Genomic DNA, 21,326 nt, shown 5'->3' on the forward strand with positions numbered 1-21,326 from the left:
GATATAACAGACTGACCCTAGCCCCCCGACACATAAACTACTGCAGCATAAATACTGGAGGCTGAGACAGGAGGGGTCAGGAGACACTGTGGCCCCATTCGACGATACCCCCGGACAGGGCCAAACAGGAAGGATATAACCCCACCCACTTTGCCAGAGCACAGCCCCCACACCACTAGAGGGATATCTTCAACCACCAACTTACCATCCTGAGACAAGGCCGAGTATAGCCCACAAAGATCTCCGCCACGGCACAACCCAAGGGGGGGCGCCAACCCAGACAGGAAGACCATGTCAGTGACTCAACCCACTCAAGTGACGCACCCCTCCTAGGGACGGCATGGAAGAACACCAATAAGCCAGTGACTCAGCCCCTGTAAGAGGGTTAGAGGCAGAGAATCCCAGTGGAGAGAGGGGAACCGGCCAGGCAGAGACAGCAAGGGCGGTTCGTTGCTCCAGAGCCTTTCCGTTCACCTTCACACTCCTGGGCCAGACTACACTCAATCATAAGGAAAAACCCACTGAAGAGATGAGTCTTCAGTAAAGACTTAAAGGTTGAGACCGAGTCTGCATCTCTCACATGGGTAGGCAGATTATTCCATAAAAATGGAGCTCTATAGGAGAAAGCCCTGCCTCCAGCTGTTTGCTTAGAAATTCTAGGGACAATTAAGAGGCCTGCGTCTTGTGACCGTAGCGTAGGTGTAGGTATGTACGGCAGGACCAAATCGGAAAGATAGGTAGGAGCAAGCCCATGTAATGCTTTGTAGGTTAGCAGTAAAACCTTGAAATCAGCCCTTGCCTTAACAGGAAGCCAGTGTAGGGAGGCTAACACTGGAGTAATATGATAACATTTTTTGGTTCTAGTCATGATTCTAGCAGCCGTATTTAGCACTAACTGAAGTTTATTTAGTGCTTTATCCGGGTAGCCAGAAAGTAGAGCATTGCAGTAGTCCAACCTAGAAGTAACAAAAGCATGGATTAATTTTTCTGCATCGTTTGTGGACAGAAAGTTTCTGATTTTTGCAATGTTACGTAGATGGAAAAAAGCTGCCCTTGAAACAGTCTTGATAAAGGTTTTATCATACTTGTGGTATACGGTCTGATATACCATGGCTGTCAGCCAATCTGCATTCAGGGCTCGAGCCACCCAGTTTATACTGTTTAATATAAGCCACAGTACATGTCTGTAAATATAATGTACATGGATGGTACATAATTTCCTACAACGGGGGACCATAATAATGAGATGTATGAGGAAACAGTTTGAGATTAGGCTAGTTCTCAAGAGTCACAGGAATATTAAGAGCAATGGTTCTGTGTTTTATTCAGTCACTTTCACTTTGAGTGCAAATTGTGATAAGTCAACTTATCAAGTGTGTAGGCGTTCCCTTTTGATGGTCTGAAAAATAAAGTATAAATTAATTCAATAAAAGTCTTTATTGAGGGTCAGGACTGCTATTGAGTTCTGGAATGGTGTAGGTAAATCCTTTTAAAGTGAGTTATTTAAAAATGTTCATGTATTTCAGTGCATGTGTGTGTCTGTGTGAGTCAATAGCAGTGTGTCTAGTTCACCTGTAGAGGGCATAGTGGCAATAAGACTGTCTGTCATGACACTGTGCTTGGAGTGAGGGAAGAAAGGGTTGAAGTAAAAAGGTTAGAGGCTCTATAGCAAATGGTTCTTATAAGAAAATAGGCCATGAATGATTCTCAATTAGCCAATCAGAGCAGCTCTTGACAGGTTAAAACCTGTTATGGACAGACGTTCCGCTAGCGGAACCCCGTTCCACCAGCGGGACGCCTCGCCAACAGCCAATGGAATAGCAGGGCGCGAAATACAAAACAACAAAAATCTCATAATTCAAATTTCTCAAACAATCAACTATTTTACACCATTTTAAAGATAACTTCTCGTTAATCCAACCACATTGTCCGATTTCAAAAAGGCTTTACGGCGAAAGCATAACATTAGATTATGTTAGGACAGCACCTTGACAAGAAATACCACACAGCCATTTTCCAAGCAAGGAGAGGCGTCACAAAAACCAGAAATACAGCTAAAATTAATCACTAACCTTTGACGATCTTCATCAGATGACACTCCCAGGACTCAATGTTACACAATACATGTATGTTTTGTTCGAAAAAGTTCATATTTATATCCAAAAACCCCATTTTACATTGGCGCGTGATGTTCAGAAAATGTTTTGCCTCCAAAACTCCTGTTGAATGAGCACATCAATTTACAGAAATACTCATCATAAACGTTGATAAAATTTACAACAGTTATTGAAAGAATTATAGATACACTTCTCCTTAATGCAACCGCTGTGTCAGATTTCAAAACAGCTTTACGGCGAAAGCACATTGTTCAATATTCTGAGTACAGAGCTCAGCCATCAAAGCAAGCTATACAGTTACCCGCCAAATTCTGGAGTCAAGAAAACTCAGAAATAGTATTATAAATCTTCACTTACCTTTGCTGATCTTCGTCGGAATGCACTCCCAGGACTCCCACTTCCACAAGAAATCGATAAAGTCTATCATTTATGTCCAAATACCTCCGTTTTGTTCGCGGGTTCAGATCACTATTCCAAAGGCACAATGCGCGAGCGCAAAACCCTAGACGAAAAGTCAAAAAGTTCCATTACTGTTTGTAGAAACATGTCAAACGTTGTTTACAATCAATCCTGAGGGTCTTTTTATCATAAATCTTCAATAATATTCCAACCGGACAATAGCGTATTCATTACAGAGGAAAAAGAAGGAACAGTGGGCCTGCGTGACTGCACAGTAAACAACTCATTGGCCTCAGCCGAGTCCACTTGTTGAATCCCCTCTTATTCTCTCCCCATTCACAGTAGAAGTATGAAACAAGGTTCTAAAGACTGTTCACATCTAGTGGAAGCCTTAGGAAGTGCAAAATGACCCCACAGACACTGTAGTTTGGATAGGCAATCTCTTGAAAAACTACAAACCTCAGATTTCCCACTTCCTGGTTGGATTTTTCTCAGGATTTTGCCTGCCATATGAGTTCTGTTATACTCAAAGACATCATTCAAACAGTTTTAGAAACTTCTGAGTGTTTTCTATCCAAATCTACTAATAATATGCAAATATTTGACTCTGGGCCCGAGTAGCAGGCAGTTTACTCTGGGCACGCTTTTCATCCGAACGTGAAAATACTGTCCCCTATCCCAAACAGGTTTTAAAGAAGGTTAAACAGTAGAGATGGATGAAGGAGTTGGCAAAGTCTCTGGATGCTAACAGACGATCAAAGTTGAGGACTTCTGAAAGACAGAAAGAAAAGGAGTGTCTTGTTTGATACAGATCATTCACCTATAATTCTACTGGTTGATATCCCTGATATGCACATGAGGTCAGGTCACAAAGTCACAGAACCTGTTACTTCATGTAGATTATTTGTATATTCAGAACCTGTTACTTCATGTAGATTATTTGTATATTCAGAACCTGTTATTTCATGTAGATCTTTTTGTTATATTTAGAATATTGTATTTTAGGAAATCTATATTTCTATCATATACAGATGGGGTGCGACGGTTGAGAACCTGTCTGGGCTGTGTTTAACAGATGACTTGGGAGAGACATTGGATCTATGTGCAAGATGATCACAATCAAGACTTCTCGATGCTTCAGTCTGACAGTCCATCCACAGGTGGAGAGAGGTCTATTGGGGGACTGACCCCTCAAGGATCAGTGGAAGAGCTAATCAGATCCCAAACTGAGCAGTAGTATAGAGTTTGAGCCAATTGCTATATTGAATGCTGTAATTCTCTGTGGTGAAAATATTGCTTATTCGCTTCATATGCTGTTGTAATACATTCTCATTGCTATGTCATACATTTGCAGAGCATCGTTTTAAAAAGCCTATTTAAAAACAACTTGAATAACAGTAAATAAGACTCAAAAGAAGACTCAAATGCTAAATATTGTTATAAAATATTTTATTCTCCTAATGTGCATGCTTGATACACATAGAAGAGATTTGTGGACAGTGTCACTGCTTCCTCAGGTTTACTTTAATACATCACATTTTACATTTATATTATTAACATTTCATTTCCTTCTGAAACAAATTGAGCTTGGTATTGTGTGATTAAACAGCAGGGGATAAATGTAAGTAATTAGTGAGTCTTGTTGTTTCCAGCATAAACATTGGTTAATTGATGACAGTAATTAAACATTAATTCTCATAACAGAATAATGGTGTTGTCTTACACCAAAAATAATTGATATTTTTTTAAACAACAGTAAAACAAGTCACAAAACGTAAACAACATGGGTTAAAGAAAATACACCAAGCATACATCATTCTCAATACCTGCCACGTTTAAACAGACACTCTTATCGAGAGCAACTACGGTTAAGTGCCTTGCTCAAGGGTACATTGACAGATGTTTCACCTAGTCGTCTCAGGGAATCGAACCAGCAACCTTTGAGCTACTGGCCCAACGCTCTTAACCTCTAGGCTAACTGCCACTGCTGTCAGCAGCTATAAACAGTGAAACGGGACTCTAGAATGAGTGCACTTACTCATTTAGCTGAAAGCTTTCATGTCATGTCAAATAATTCATAAATGATTACTCCCACAATTACTCCCACAATCGCTAACCCTATCCCTAACAGAACGCGTAGAGAGGACATTCTCAAATCTGGGAACATGTTATCCTGGCCCAGGAGTTTGCGTATCTTCTCCATCAGACCCTCTACCTGCTGACGGTCTGGTTTTGTGTTTTTGAACAGATGATACCTGTTCCCGCAGTGACTTAGTATTTCCTTCAGATGAGGTTCTGCTTTTCTGATATAGTCATCCAAGGTGATATTTGTCAGTTGCTCTCCAAAAGTGAAGAGAACAATCGTTTTCTCTCTGATTTCACCCAAGGCTTCTTCCAATTGTTCTAATATCCCTCTCTCACCCTCTGTGAATCGGTCAATCTGAAGGACCAATAAGTACACACTAGACTCAACCCCACAGAGCTTTTTACAATCTTTGTCAGAATTTTTTACATATTCATGGAAGAAGTCAGGGGTATCAATGACCTTAACCTCTGTCCCAAATAACTGCCTCTGTTCTACCTGACACTCTCTAGTAACAGGTACAGAGCTTGCATAAGACTTAAAACAGTTTGTTCCAAGGATTGTGTTTCCACTCGCACTCTTTCCAGTGCCTGCCTGTCCCAGTAACATGATGTTCAACATGTTGCTTTCATTGTTCTCTTGACCGGGATGATTTGCACCTGATTAAACAATTAGAGTAGCAAACAACTATGTGAGAACTCGTAGGGAGAAATGTCTAATGTTGAGGAAATATTCTACAAACAGCTAATTAAGGCATTAACCCTGTAAGTGTTAAATGAAACTACATGAATGTGTAAATAAATTGACATTATAATGGTAGGTTTAATCATTTAAAAAGTTACACTTACTGCGTGACATGTTCCTCTTCTTGTTTCGCCAGAAACTGCTTGTCACAGACACAAAGCGCCTGAAAAGAGAAAAGGAAGGAACCTTATTCACACTGGGTATTCATTACAGTTATACATCTCACGCTGAATAATATCTAACTACAGGTACTCTGACTTTTCCCGTTGGGCGATTCATTAGTTATCTGTTCACTGACAAGTTGAACGTGAGGAAAGTTTCAGTACTTTTTTCAAAAGACTTCCGCTTTACGATCAATCATAGACGAGGCTGAAAAAAAGTCCATAGGGAGGTTTTCAACACATGGTCTGTAAATATCAGAAAGAGTTTTGCATCTTTCTTTATATATACTGTATTGTAGAGAGAGGCAGGTAGGGTGGGCGGTTCTAAGAGAGCTTGGGGGATATAACACTGGAAAAAGCAGTTTCTCTTCATTTTCAACTTTATCAATACAATGGGTTCCTTCTTCTCTATGCGAGAGCCTGAAAAACCTGAGCCTAAAGTGCCTGCAGGTGAGAATTGATTGATTGTAACTTTGCAGTTCAGATTCTGTACATTTTCTTTACTGGTTTTGAGTGAATTGATAATTAACAATGTATTATGTTTGCAGGTCATGACCTGAGAATTGTGTTGATTGGAAAAACTGGATCTGGTAAAAGTTCAAGTGGAAACACCATTCTGGGCAAAGAAGTATTTACAACAGCACCCCTGTCTACCTCAGTGACTGATAAATGTACTGAACAAAAGGTTCAAGAAAATAGATGGTTAAATGTGGTGGACACACCAGGTGTGTTGGACACAGATGGTAATAGGAAACCACAGTATATCCAAAGAGAAATATTGAAGTGTCTTGAAGTCGCATCCCCTGGTCCTCATGTCTTCCTGTTTGTGATGAAGTTGAGGACATGGAAAGATGTTGATCAGAGATCTGTGGGGGTCTTGGAGGAACTCTTTCCACAGGTCTACAAGCACATGATTGTGCTCTTTACTCATGGTGATGGACTTGGGGATAAAACAATACATGAGTTTGTAAGTGATTGTCATCCAAGTCTTAAAGACATTATATGTCGCTGTTCTGACAGATACCATGTTTTCAACAATAAAAGCCAAAGGAGAGATCAAGTTGTTGAGCTGGTCAGGAAGATTGATCAATTGGTGGCAGTGGAAGGGATCTATGACCATCACCATGTAGATTAAGGAAAACATTTACACCAATATGAAATGTACATGTTTTTTTCCAATTAATAAACACATTGTATATTGAATATATAATGAGCTATGCTAATATGACAATATGCATGTTGTATTTATTTTCAGTTATACTATATGTTGTCGATAGGTTAATCCCAAATGTCTATTGAATGTAACAATAAATGGGAGCAGCATATTTTACCAGCAAATTATTTACAACAATAAAATAATGAATGTCCAACAACTATTGTTCTTTGAGCATCATAAGGCATGCTATATACACTTAATTGTTGAACATTGTGAATATAATGTGGACACATTCGTTGCTGTTTGTACTATTCGATTTTTTGTATTTTCTACAATTTGGTTGTTTATATTTAGTGTATTTTCTTTTTCATAACTATTATTTTTTACTTCTATTATTTACAATTCCGTTTAGCGACATTTTTAAATGTAAATTGTTTGTGATGCTAAATGTCTCTCTCAATCTACCCAGGGACAACAGATGAAAACTAGCCAGCAAGCAAAGTCTGGCACATTGACAGAAATGTTCATTGATGTGCATTGTCCCTGTCAAATAAATAAATCATCTGGCCTTTCTATATATGGTAAATCATATTCAATATAGACGGCCATAGTGCACAACGGAGACTTGTTTTTGAGCAGTTCGCTATCAAACTTCAACTCAAAGTTGATGTAATCAAAGTGAATGATCACAGCATTGTGATGATTTTCCATATTTAGCGCTCGTGGTATGCCATATCGTTGGTGTCCTGGAAAAACCTTTAGACGTCTATTTTGGACCCCCAATAAAACAAATTTTAGGAAGTATTTTTTTATATTTTCAAATCTGTTGCCATTTAGTATTAATGGAAGTTCACAAGGCCTTTTGAATGTCTTGTATTAGTCTGCTGTGTCTGTTGACATAGATGTACCTGAAGTATTTTTTTCACATAAAGTCAATTAAAATTAATAGAAAATAGACAAAGTCCAAAAATACAAAGGTAATTGTTGTGGATTGTAGAAGTGAGGTCCCTGAAACAAAAACAGTTGGTTGTATTCATGCAAGTCATATGGGGTGGAAGCTATTGAAGTATTGGTAATGTCAAGTCAATTAAAATGAATGGAAAATAGACCAAGTAAAAAAATACAAAAGTCATTGCTGTGGATTGAATAGGTGAGGTCCCTGAACCAATATCAGTTGGTTGTTTTTATACAATTGATATGGGTTGGAAAGTAATTGAAGTTAAGGAAGTATTTTTTTAAATACAATTAATAACAATTAATAGAAAATACAAAAGTAATTGCTGTTTATTGAATAGGTGAGGTCCCTATGCCGAAAGTTCACCTGTATTTTTGCTGGTTGATGTCCCAGATAACCTCTCTGGGAACGGAGGGACGCTACCGTCCCACCTGCGGGACACACTGCCAACAGCCATTGAAATAGCAGGGCGCCAAATTCAAAACAACAAAAATCTCATAATTCAAATTTCTCAAACATAGAAGTATTATACACCATTTTAAAGATAAACTTCTCGTTAATCCAACCACATTGTCCGATTTCAAAAATACTTTACGGCGAAAGCATAGCATTAGATTATGTTAGGACAGCACCTATACAAGAAAAACCACACAGCCATTTTCCAAGCAAGGAGAGGCGTCACAAAATTCAGAAATACAGCTAAAATGAATCACTAACCTTTGATGATCTTCATCAGATGGCACTCATAGGATTTCATGTTACACAATACATGTATATTTTGCTCGATAAAGTTCATATTTATATCAAAAAACACAATTTTACATTGGCGTGTAATGTTCAGAAATGTTTTGCCTCCCAAAACCTCCGGTGAATGAGCACATCAATTTACAGAAATACTCATCATAAACGTTGATAAAATATTAAACTGTTATTCAAAGAATTATAGATACACTTCTCCTTAATGCAACCGCTGTGTCAGATTTCCAAAAAACTTTACAGTGAAAGCACACTGCAATAATCTGATTACACGAAACCAAACCCGCCATTTTGTGGTGTCAACAAAACTCTGAAATAATATTATAAATATTCACTTACCTTTGATGATCTTCATCAGAATGCACTCCCAGGAATCCCAGTTCCCCAATAAATGTTCATTTGTTTCGATAAATTCCATATATATGTCCAAATACCTCCTTTTTGTTCACGCGTTCGGTCGAGTACTCCAAATGCGCTGTCCTCACACAGGTAGTTCAGACGAAACGTCCAAAAAGTTATATTACAGTTCGTAGAAACATGTCAAACGATGTATAGAATCAATCTTTAGGATGTTTTTATCATAAATCTTCCATAATATTCCAACCGGACGAGTCCTTTGTCTTCAAAGAAGAAAAGGAACAGAGCTAACTCCCACGGGAACACGCGCCACTGAGGCCATGTCATTCTCTCAGTCATCTGACTTCAGGCCCTCTTCTTCTGTCCCTACTCACATTAGAAGCATGAAACAACGTTCTAAAGACTGTTGACATCTAGTGGAAGCCTTAGGAAGTGCAAAATGACCCCACAGACACTGTAGTTTGGATAGGCAATCACTTGAAAAACTACAAACCACTTCCTGGTTGGATTTTTTCTCAGGTTTTTGCCTGCCATATGAGTTCTGTTATACTCACAGACATCATTCAAACAGTTTTAGAAACTTCAGAGTGTTTTCTATCCAAATCTACTAATAATATGCATATCCTACCTTCTGAGCCCGAGTAGCAGGCAGTTTAATTTGGGCACGTTATTCATCTGAATTTCCGAATACTGCCCCCTGTCACCAAAAAGATAAGTACACAAGGTTTGGTCACAAAGTCACAGATCCTTTTATTTCAGGGGAAATCTTTATGTTTCGCTGACGGTTGAGAACATGTCTGGACTTGGCACAGACGTTGGAAAAATGTGCAACCTGATCACAATCTACTCTTCAATGCTTCAGTCTGACACAGATGGAAAGAGGTTGTCTTGAAGGTACTGACCCCTTGTTCAGGACTCAGTGGAAGACTCAGATTCCAAACATTGAGCAGTACTGCTATCTATAGCCCTGTTATTGAGCTGCCCCATCAACCACTCTACAAAACCAACACTAGAGAGTTAATCTTTACCTTATAAAGTCGTCTGAGAGTTTGAGCTATGCACTATATCAAAACTATCATGTCGCTCATTGCCTGCCATGTGTTTCTCTACATGAACACTCAACACAGGTCAGACAGTATAGAGAAAGTCTGACCCATTGTCAACCAATCAAATCAAATCAAATGTTATTTGTCACATGTTTAGCAGATGTTATTGCGGGTGTAGCGAACAATGTTATTGTTATTGCGGGTGTAGCGTAATGCTTGTGTTTCTAGCTCCAACAGTGCAGTAACAGGGACGGGAGTAACTGAAAGTACCAGAGGAGATCGTCACATCCAAAGTGATGAGCAAAAAGATTAGCAAAAAACCCTGATAAAGATGAGCAAAAAAGACGTGTAAAAAAATACAAATACTGAGCTACAGTATATGGTATGCTAAAGAAAATTACAATTATATTTTATACTACACTCTTGATAGTATCACTGCTCTGGCTAGTATCACTGCTCTGGCTAGTATAACTGCTCTTGATAGTATAACTGCTCTTGATAGTATCACTGCTCTGGCTAGTATAACTGCTCTTGATAGTATAACTGCTCTTGATAGTATAACTGCTCTTGATAGTATCACTGCTCTGGCTAGTATCACTGCTCTGGCTAGTATAACTGCTCTTGATAATATCACTGCTCTGGCTAGTATAACTGCTCTTGATAGTATCACTGCTCTTGATAGTATCACTGCTCTTGCTAGTATAACTGCTCTTGATAGTATCACTGCTCTGGCTAGTATAACTGCTCTTGATAGTATCACTGCTCTGGCTAGTATAACTGCTCTTGATAGTATCACTGCTCTGGCTAGTATAACTGCTCTTGCTAGTATCACTGCTCTTGATAGTATCACTGCTCTTGATAGTATCACTGCTCTGGCTAGTATAAGTGCTCTTGATAGTATCACTGCTCTGGCTAGTATAACTGCTCTTGATAGTATCACTGCTCTTGATAGTATCACTGCTCTGGCTAGTATCACTGCTCTTGCTAGTATCACTTGTGGGGGGGAAATCTGAATTAGCTAAGTAACATTGACATAACTAAGGTTTCTCATTTGCAGAATATGCTTATACGTTTTAATTACTGTTGATATGTCTCCCTTCAGACTCTGGTGTTGGCGGCTGCACTTCCTCTCTCATTTGGGCCCGTGGTTAGGTGGGGGTGAAAGCGTCTGCTTTCACATCCTCCTCAGACGCCACTCATAGTCTATTTGACCTCAGTCACCTGGTGCACAGAGAGGGGAGAAGTCAGGCTTGTCTATCACATGTCCATGTTGCTGTGCAGAATATCAGAAAGAGATTAGGGTAAAGGAGGTCAGAAGGGAACATTGTTTCCATATGTGAATATGTGTCTAATGCAAAACATGTGAAGGGATGGTGTGAGTAAAGGGAAACCAATCAATTGTCTCCACAATGTCTCCACAACCTCCTTGGCACTGCACTGCTTTGTAACACCTTTTTGGTTGGCTGGCCCTCATCATCTGCTCTGTAATCAAAGTATCCCCGTAGTTTGCTTCTGCAGCCAGTTTTGTCAACAAGCTGCGGGCGTGGATGTCTTCGTTTGAAGAAGCCACGCTGTTATCATTTTCTCTCTCTTCCTTGCCTTTCAATAGTGGCTGGCGCTGTGTCAGCTGCATGTGCAAGCGCAGCCTTGCTAGCTACTGCCCCTTGAGAAGATTCAGATAAACTACTAGACAAATTTCCTCTCAATCTGTATATGTAAGGAATAACAAAGACTATGGATATACTGACAAGATACATGTCTCTCTGCCCTAATATTGGGAGTCGTTGTCAACAAAGCGGCACAGCGGGCTGTCTAGCTCCTGCCTATCCTTTCTTTGGATGGGTGGATAAATCTCATTATTGTAATCCTTTTTTGAATATTCAAATGAGGGTTGTTGACGTCAACCACCTGTATTCAATGGAGAGAGATGCTACGCTACTATCCTCATGCCATGAATATGCATAGCCATCTCAAGACAACTACGATAAAAAGTGTTTTTTTCTCAAAGTTGCCGGGATGTCACGTGTCCTACTTATATCAGTACACTCCTAACAACTTAAGCATTACGAAACTTCTATTCAATCAAATAAACCTCACGTAGCAAATAAGCCATACATTTTTGTTGTTGACCAAAGTCGACAGTCATTAACCTCCATACAAAAACTCCTTGCTTGGTGGGCAAAACATGTTGTTGGGCCTCTCACTCTCTGGTGATAATCAATGAGGGTCTATGCGTTCTATGGAAAATAGTGCACCTATGAAGGTTCTAATGTTGAACCTAGCCTTAAAGGGCTAATCCACCCCAGACCATGAATTCCTATGATTAACATTGTTAAGCAGTGTTAAATAACACTAAAACATAAAAATAATATTTTTGGTGAACAAATCTTTAATTTAGTTGGTATAACAATGTTGGTAGAAACGTGTGAAAATCGTTTTGGAAATCTGTTGCAGCTCAAGTTGACTACAAAAAAGTATGCCCATACCATATATTGGCTGATTTGGTGATCTAGAGTTCAGGTAATTGTTTTAAAAGCATTATGACATGTGATAGTGTGTTATCCCCTATCTCCAGTGATGAGAATCGTGTAGCTATGACATGATCCTACACGATTTACTGATTTTCACAGACGGGCCACATGTTTTGTTTTACCCACTGATAGAACATAGGCTTTCACCAAATTGACAGGAGTTTCATGATTTGTATTTCTGGGGGTGGATTATCCCTTTAAGATTATTTGGGGAAACTGGCCCCTAGACACTAAATCATGTGAGACAATACATTTTTTAACATGATTTGAAGGTCAAATTAAATTGTTGAAAGACACTTTTGCAGGTGGAAATGTTGTATAATTAAGCAATAAGGCCAGAGGGGGCTAAGGGCTGCTCTTAGGCACAACAGAACGCGGAGTGTCTGGATGTGACCCTTTGCTGTGGTATATTGGCCATTTACCACAATCCCCAGAGATGCCTTACTGCTATTATAAATAGGTTACCAACATAACTAGAACAGTAAACAAGTAGTTTTGCGTCATACCAGTGGTATATTGTCTCATTGTCACGTCCTGGCCAGTATAAGGGTTAATTAGTATTGTAGTTTGGTCAGGACGTGGCAGAGGGTATTCGTTTTATGTGGTTCGGGGTGGTGTGTTTGTTAAAAGGGTGTTTGATTTAGTATTTCCGGGTTTTGGTTTATGTTTAGGTATTTCTATGTTTAGTCTAGTGTGTCTGGTTCTATGTTGAGTTAATTGGGGTTGGACTTCCAATTGAAGGCAGCTGTTTGGTGTTGCCTTTGATTGGAAGTCCTATATTAGTTGGGTGTGTTTGTCTTGTATTTTGTGGGTGATTGTTCTGTGTTTAGCCTAGTGCCTTACCAGACTGTCAGTTTGTCAATCGTTCGTGGTTTTTTTGTTATTTTTGTACGTTCGTTTTTAGGAATTTAATAAACAAGATGAGCATACACATACCTGCTGCGTTTTGGTCCTCAATTTCCAACGACAAGCGTGACACTCATGTACTACGACTTTCAGACAATCAGAATCAAGGGCTCAAACGATACGGCTTATATTTTTGTATAATCACCTTCCGGTGAAAAAAACATGTACATTTTTTTTTTAAAACAATGTTTTAAAATTAAGGGAGAAGTAGGGATTGGTCTGAAGTCGAAAAAGAAAATTAATTCACATGAGCACCTAAATGCCTACTCCACTCACGCTCTACCTAGGTTTTCCAGCACACAGCTTTGACCTACTACAGTAGCTATGTCGGTCTATTGTACTTCAAGCTGTGTGTGCAGGTTGCTTAGGATTCAAATCTTCTCAAACAGCCTAATTCATACTCTTCAGAGGAATAATGGACTTCAGTGTCCTGCTATTAAATCATTTGTATATACTGTACATTATTAGGCTGTAAGTATTTTTAGATATAAACCTATTGTAAATGTGTATTATTGTAGCTTCACCATCTTTATTGCAAAAATAAATACAAATACAACTTTAATCTACATATTCTTTTAACAGAGATAATGAACTGCCCATTAATCAGTACAGCAATTAATAAAACAGGACCATGTTTGCAAAACAAGTGTTTCTGAGCTTATGTTAATATTACACAGGTAATCTAACGGTTACATAAATCAGGAATGCAGACAGGCTCTATATATCTTTATATACAGTATGAGTGGCTGTGTCCAACACACCACTCACTACCTGTTGTTATATTGGGCACCTACTGACCAAATAAAATATGTTCTGAAATGCAGTGTACAAAACATTTCCATGACAGACTGACCAGGTGAATCCAGGTGAAAGCTATGATCCCGTATTGGTGTCACCTGTTAACACCTGTTTGGGATAGGGGGCAGTATTTTCACGGCCGGATGAAAAACGTACCCAATTTCAACAGGTTACTACTCTGGCCCAGAAACTGGAATATGCATATTATTAGTAGATTTGGATAGAAAACACTCTGAAGTTTCTAAAACTGTTTGAATGGTGTCTGAGTATAACAGACCTCATATGGCAGGCAAAAACCTGAGAAGAATACAACCAGGAAATGAAAAATCTGGTGCCTGTAGTTTTTTCAGTCATTGCCAATCGAACACACAGTGAGTTAGGGTTCATTTTGCACTTCCTACGGCTTCCACTAGATGTCAACAGTCTTTAGAAAGTTGTTTGAGGCGTCTACGATGAACAGAGACCGAACAAGAAGGCTGGGAAGTTGGTCACCCAGGGAAGGACATCTGTTCATTGGCGCGCATTCACGCGAGAGGTAGCTCTGTTCCAAAATGTTTTTCAAGACATTGGTTTCGTCCGGTTGGAATATTACTGCATTTTCACATTCTAAAGGCCCTAAAGATTGATGCTTTACAACGTTTGACATGTTTGAACGAACGTAAATAGATTTTTTTTAAACTTTTTGTTGTGAAATTTTACGCGCACCTACATTTGGAGTAGCTGAACTGAACGCGTGAACAACAAGGAGGTATTTGGACATAAATTATGGATTTTATCGAACAAAACATCATTTATTGTGGACCTGGGATTCCTGGAAGTGCCTTCTGATGAAGATTATTAAAGATAAGTGAATATTTATAATGCTATTTATGCATTTAGATGACTCCAAAATGGCGGCTATCTGTATTGCGTAGTGTATTTTTCTGAGCACAGTACTCAGATTATTGCAAAGTGTGCTTTCCCAGTAAAGTTATTTTGAAATCTGTCAATGCGGTTGCATTCAGGAGATGTTAATCTATAATTCTTTGAATAACAGTTTAATATTTTATCAACGTTTATGACGAGTATTTTTGTAGATTGTTGTGCTGATTCACCGGCAGTTTTGGAGGAAATACATTTTCAGAACGTCACATGCCAATGTAAAATGCTGTTTTTGGATATAAATATGAACTTGACAGAACAAAAAATGCATGTATTGTCTAACATAATGTCCTAGGAGTGTCATATGATGAAGATTGTCAAAGGTTAGTGGATCATTTTAGCTGGTTTTCTGCTTTTGGTGACGCCTGTCCTTGCATTGAAAATGGCTGTGTGTAATTTTTTGTCTATGTACTGTCCTAACATAATCTAACTTTATGCTTTCGCCGTAAAGCCTCTTTGAAATCGGACAATGTGGTTGGATTAAGGAGATGTTTATCTTTCAAATGGTGTAAAATAGTTGATTGTTTGAGAAATTGAAATTATTCGATTTTTTTCTATCTTGTCAAGCAATCCCGTTACCGGGATTGAGAACGGGAAGGGGTCCCATAGAGGTTAAATCCACTTCAAAACAGTGTAGATGAAGGGGAGGAGACAGGTTAAAGAAGGATTTTTAAGCCTTGAGACAATTGAGACCTGGAATGTGTACCATTCAGAGGGTGAATGGGCAAGACAAAATATTTAAGTGCTTTTGAACGGGGTATCAAGAATGGTCCACCATCCAAAGGACGTCCCGCAAACTTGACACAGTTGTGGGAAGCATTGGGCCTGCATTCTTGTGAAACAGTTTTGACACCTTGTAGAGTCCATTCCCTGATTAATTGAGGCTGTTCTGAGGACAAAAGTGGGTGCAACTCAATATTAGGAAGGTGTTGCTAATGTTTTGTACACTCAGTGTATATTTTATTTCTTAATGACATGTATTGCTAAAAAACAGGTTTAAGGAAATACAGGCAGGCACCACATTACTACAAGACAAAACATCTCGCTCAATCATGCATGATGGTCTTGTAAGTATAAAAGCAAAGCTTGCTTTTATATAATTGAGCATAGCTTGAAAAGGTAGTGGAATGAAATTAGTGTTGTGTGTGAAGAATCCAACATTTTAACTTGTATTTGGTAGAAATTACATTACCTCTAAGAGTATAAATTAGGCTGTTTGAGAAGTACAATAGACCAACATAGCTACTGTAGTAGGTCAAAGCTGTGTGCTGGAAAACTTTGATAGAGCATGGGTGGAGTAGGCATTGTGGTGCTCATGAATTTCCTTTCTGTTTCGGCTTCAGACCAATGGCTATTCTCACTTAAAACAGTTTTTGTTTTTAATATAGTTATTACCATGAAAACGCCTTATTATTCCCAATTATCATAACGTTGCATCCATGACAGAATAACTGATCGTGTTCCAGAGGTAACAGAGGAGCATCTCTAACATGACCTATGGTGTAAGTAATGCCAATCTCTGCAGGGAGACTAACCACAAGGCCACTGAGTTGGGATGGTATATTTATTAGTGTTCATAAAACACTTGACATTATCTCAATCAATATGCCTTAAATGCACAACATCATCAAATGATAATTAAAGCTGCAACGATGAACCAATGTATTCTCCCAGGGGTCGCTGCATGGTCATTCTGATGTTTGCATTGGCCGTGCAGCATTTACGGTGATAGGGGCTCTGCAGAAGTCAGGGCATTCATACTTCCTGCGCTTCACCGAACAGCACAGAGCTGTTAGAAGTTGTCAAGGAAGTGAGTTTGTGTTTATACGGGACCTCCCGCCCCCACCTACCGTCAACAAATCATATCAGTGCAGAGCTATAAGGAGACCTCAGCATTGTTAAAATATTTGAGAGGTACACGGCACCGTGCAGTAAGGCGTTTTTTTCAAAAGGAAGACAATGTACAATTATTTGTTTAAACCATTTCCCGTTTTATATTGAAAGTCAAGAGTTTTATAGTGTGATTAGTGGCGTTTTTCGTCACATTAGTCCAACACATTTGGTGGAAAATAGTTTCACAGAAGTGCAACACTGTTTGGCTAGCAGCCACATATGTAATGAGCTTAGCCTACAATGAAAAAAAGCTGTATTTTTTGCTAAAAAGATGCATCATATTTCTTTATCATTGAAAGAATGTAGCCAGCTACATAAAATTAGCTACACATCAACATCAGTCAGAGCGCCGTTCGTGAATTTGTAGAGGTGTGCCAAGTTGTTGGACAAAACAAGTGATGTAAAGGATATGGCCAATTTTCTGGATATGATAATTTTTTGTAATTATCCCAGACCGGAAAAAAAAAAAGGTTCAGGTGCCAGCAGGCATCTTTCTCATGTCAGTCAGTCTTGAAAGTTTCTACATGGTCTTAATAAATCAACTGGCAAATTTGCCTGTCTATCTTGCAGCTCTGATTGGATAGAGTGAAGTAGTATTTCTCCAGTAACACTTCATAATTTCACTCGATCACTTTTACTTGTATGTTTTTGGTCTGATCATTTAGATTGCAGCTGCCTGCTACTATGATAAATTCCATGGCGAGGACGTTTGCTATAAACCTATCAAGGTGCATAATATCTAACAAATGAGTCCAAGCTGATGGACATTCTGACTGAGTGACGCAAACTTGGCTGTATAGTGCAAAATGAGGATGCACATGGCACAGGCACAGACACTCCTCTGAAATCTGCAGATTTTTTGGAGTGAGAACATACAGGGAGGAATTTTGCAAACATCTATTTAGGCATATTAAAACACTTCCTTTTTTCTGATTACAAGTATCATCCGATCTGACTATCAACTGTCAATTTATAGATATGATTACCAGAGGTGGGATCAAGTCACTATTATTTGAATCACAAGCAAGTCTCAAATTACAAAGTCACAGTCTCAAGCAGTACGGAATTAAAAAAAAAAAATGTATGCATTCACTACTGTAAGTCGCTCTGGATAAGGGCGTCTGCTAAATGACTAAAATGTAAATGTAAATGTAAGTCGAGTCAAGACTCAAATCCAAGTTGTGCATTCTAAGAGCAAGTCTCAAGTCAAGTAAACAAAAAATCTATACATGCAATGACTTGTTCAACTACAAATCTTTGTCTATTTACCAGTCAGCCCTTTTCATTATTTTGTCTACAACATATTTTTATTAGCCTATGCAATTGTAAAATATGGACCTTGTAGCAGTCCTAAGGGCATGAAATCAGCAGAAGGCAAGGCAGGTTGATGTGCTCAGTGTAGATTTCTTTACAGGTCTTGGTGATCTAATGGTGAAACTGCTATATCATACAAAATATACAAGCATATTTACCAAATATACATGGGGAATAGCCCAAAAGAAATAGCCTCTGTATCAGGCTTAGTTAGCTAGCTATCCCAACAGTCTACAAAAAAACGTGTATTTAGTTGTATTCCGCATCAGTAAGCCAGAGTCGCGAGCATGGTTGCAAAGCTAACGTTAGCTAGCTAGCTAACGTTACCACAGCCAGAGATATTAGCACAGAAAATGGCTTGCTAGCTAATGGTTGTTAGCTAACTAGCTAGCTAACGCTCAAACAGTTAGCTAGCTACCTAATAACCTATTTTACCTATTTAACCTGAATGACCATCAAATTCATCATTCATAATGTTTGTTACTTACTGTTATCACAGTTTTCAGTCAGCCAAAACACCCTTAGTCTGTAGAAATAACATTCGCTGTTTTACACTCTAGAATAACTAGAATACTTGCAAGTTTTCTGGTGGACTTCACACGCTGCTGGTGGGAAAATAAACCAACTGGCTGGGCCAAATATCCATAGCCCAACCTTAATAACTCAGCACCAACAACCCAACCTTACTGTATTTACAGAAAACAATCTAACTATTGACCCGATGCATGCATCCCAGCAATTGGGTCATCCAAACAACCCAACATTTTTTAGAATGTACAACTTACATCTCAAAGTCACGCATGCAAGAACCTGTCTAGTGCACACATTTCTCAGTCCTCAGTTTGATTGAAAGCCTCGATCTGTATTTTTTTCCTGTTAACTGATTGCTTCTAGAAAGAGAGAAGTAACAACAAATGATGAAGATGAGATACTTTAAAGCAATGAAAGATCTTATTGATAAAAATAATGAATGTCTGGGCTACACTTATGAGAGTAAGACATGCATTTACTGACCTTATCAATCTTGCAGACACACTCATTTACACACACACTCATTTACACTCACACTCATTTACACTCACACTCATTTGCATTCATTGCACAGCTATTTTCAGGTCTCTCCAGAGATGTTTGAGTCCGGGCTCTGGCTGGGCCACTCCGGGTTCAAGTCCGGGCTCTGGCTGGGCCACTCAAGGACATTCAGAGACTTGTCCCGAAGCCACTCCTGCGTTGTCTTGGCTGTGTGCTTAGGATTGTTGTCCTGTTTGAAGGTGAACCTTCACCCCAGTCTGAGGTTCTGAGCACTCTGGAGCAGGTTTTCATCAAGGATCTCTGTACTTTGCTCCGTTCATCTTTCCCTCGATCTTGACTAGTCTCCCAGTCCCTGCCGCTGAAAAACTTCCCCACAGCATAATGCTGCCACTACCATGCTTCACCGTAGGGATGGTGCTAGGTTTCCTCCAGACATGACACTTGACATTCAGTCCAAAGAGTTCAATATTGGTTTCATCAGATCAGAGAGTCCTTTAGGAGCCTTTTGGAAAACGCCAAGCAGGCTGTCATGTGCCGTTTACTGAGGTGTGGCTTCTGTCTGGCCACTCTACCATAAAGGCCTGATTGGTGGAGTGCTGCAGAGATGGTTGTCCTTCTGGAAGGTTCTCCCATCTCCACAGAGAAAGTCTGGAGCTCTATCAAAGTGACCATTGGGTTCTTGGTCACCTCCCTGACCAAGGCCCTTCTCCCCTGATTGCTCAGTCTGTTGGGGCAGCCAGCTCTAGGAAGAGTCTTGGTAGTTCTAAACTTCTTCCATTTAAGAAGGGAGGCCCCTGTGTTCTTGGGGACCTTCAATGCTGCAGAAATGTTTTGGTACCCTTCCCCAGATATGGGCCTCGACACAATGCAATCTCGGAGCTCTACGGACAATTCCTTCGACCTCATGGCTTGGTTTTTGCTGTGACATGCACTGTCGACATGCACACACTTTCTTTCCTAATCATCTCAAATCAATTGAATTTACCACAGGTGGACTCCAATCAAGTTGTAGAAACATCTCAAGGATGATCAATGGAAACAGGATGCACCTGAGCTCAATTTCGAGTCTCATAGCAAAGGGTCTGAAGACTTATGTAAATTAGGCTTCTATTTTTCATTTTTAATACATTTGCAAACTTTTCTAAAAACCTGTTTTCGCTTTGTTATTATGGAGTATTGTGTTTAGATTGATTCTATTTTATTTTAATACATTTTAGAATAAGGCTGTGACGTAACAAAATGTGAAAAAGTCAAGGGGTCTGAATACTTTCCGAATGCACTGTATCACTCAAAAAAGTGTTATGAGTGAGTACACCACAAACATATTTTCAGTGTGATGATTCATCCTCCTCCTAATACAGTCCCTTTCAACACCACAGGTAGGGGAAGGGTATCCATCTGCAAAAGTGAAATTTTGCTTTGATGTCATATCAACTCATATTGTTGCTAGCTAGCTACCGAACTTAGCTATTGTACAAGCATGTCTTTTTATGCTCTTGTAGGAAACAATCACTGCCTTATTGCTCATTACAAATGTTCTATACCTGGGCTAGTAACTCACTGACTAGCAAAGGATATGAACAAAATGTGCACATGTGGCTACATGCAGCTTTTCCTTTGATCTCAAAACAAGCGCATCTACTGTCATGACTTCCGCCGAAGTCGGTCCCTCTCCTTGTTCGGGTGGCGTTCGGCGGTCGGCGTCACCGGTCTTCTAGCCATCGCCGATCCACCTTTCATTTTCCATTTGTTTTGTATTTGTTTTACACATCTGGTTTTAATTCCCAAATTACATGTTCATTATTTAACCCTCTGTTTTCTCCAGGGTTTTTGTGCGTGATTGTTTTATGTATGTTCGGTCCGTTATTGTGGGCTCGGTATTATGACATGTTATTGGAATATTTGAGTAAAGTTACTTGTGTTACTCATCTCTGCTGTCCTGCGCCTGACTCCTCTGCACCAGCTACACCCAGACCATTACATCTACTCACGAACACAGCTGTAAACACAGTCCAGTTCAAAGTAAATGGCACAGACAATGGTCTATTTGCATATAGGCCTACTGCAGCTGTGATTGGTTTTGCTGCACCGGTCTGTGTAGAGTAAGTGCTAAGACATAAAGAATAGAATCCTACTCCAATGCATTCTGCCTACAAC

General features: G+C 39.4%; 1 protein-coding gene and 1 long non-coding RNA gene across 2 annotated transcripts; one reads left to right on the forward strand and one right to left on the reverse strand.

Moving 5' to 3' along the window:
• Positions 1 to 4,569: 4,569 nt before the first annotated feature.
• On the reverse strand, positions 4,570 to 5,763 carry LOC123728271 (uncharacterized). Its single transcript, XR_006760179.2, has 3 exons — positions 5,670 to 5,763; positions 5,448 to 5,506; positions 4,570 to 5,258 (listed from the first exon to the last, which is right to left on the reverse strand). It is a non-coding gene; the product is annotated as an uncharacterized LOC123728271 (long non-coding RNA).
• Positions 5,764 to 5,796: 33 nt separating this feature from the next.
• Positions 5,797 to 6,878, forward strand: LOC123728270 (GTPase IMAP family member 9). Its single transcript, XM_045700146.2, has 2 exons — positions 5,797 to 5,954; positions 6,053 to 6,878. The coding sequence occupies exons 1-2, from the start codon at positions 5,897 to 5,899 to the stop codon at positions 6,637 to 6,639; spliced, it is 645 nt and encodes a 214-aa protein (XP_045556102.1). The 5' UTR covers positions 5,797 to 5,896; the 3' UTR covers positions 6,640 to 6,878.
• The last annotated feature ends 14,448 nt before the right edge of the window (positions 6,879 to 21,326 follow it).

This window comes from Salmo salar, chromosome 17 (genome assembly GCF_965601325.2).
Source record: "Salmo salar chromosome 17, fSalSal1, whole genome shotgun sequence".
In the NCBI taxonomy this organism is placed as follows: domain Eukaryota; kingdom Metazoa; phylum Chordata; class Actinopteri; order Salmoniformes; family Salmonidae; genus Salmo; species Salmo salar.

What these genes read in the sequence shown, in the direction of transcription:
- LOC123728270 (XM_045700146.2), top strand. Translation starts at nt 5,897, where the DNA reads ATGGGTTCCTTCTTCTCTATGCGAGAGCCTGAAAAACCTGAGCCTAAA. An exon ending in TGAGCCTAAAGTGCCTGCAG is followed by an intron (nt 5,955 to 6,052) that starts GTGAGAATTGAT and finishes TTATGTTTGCAG; the next exon opens with GTCATGACCTGAGAATTGTG.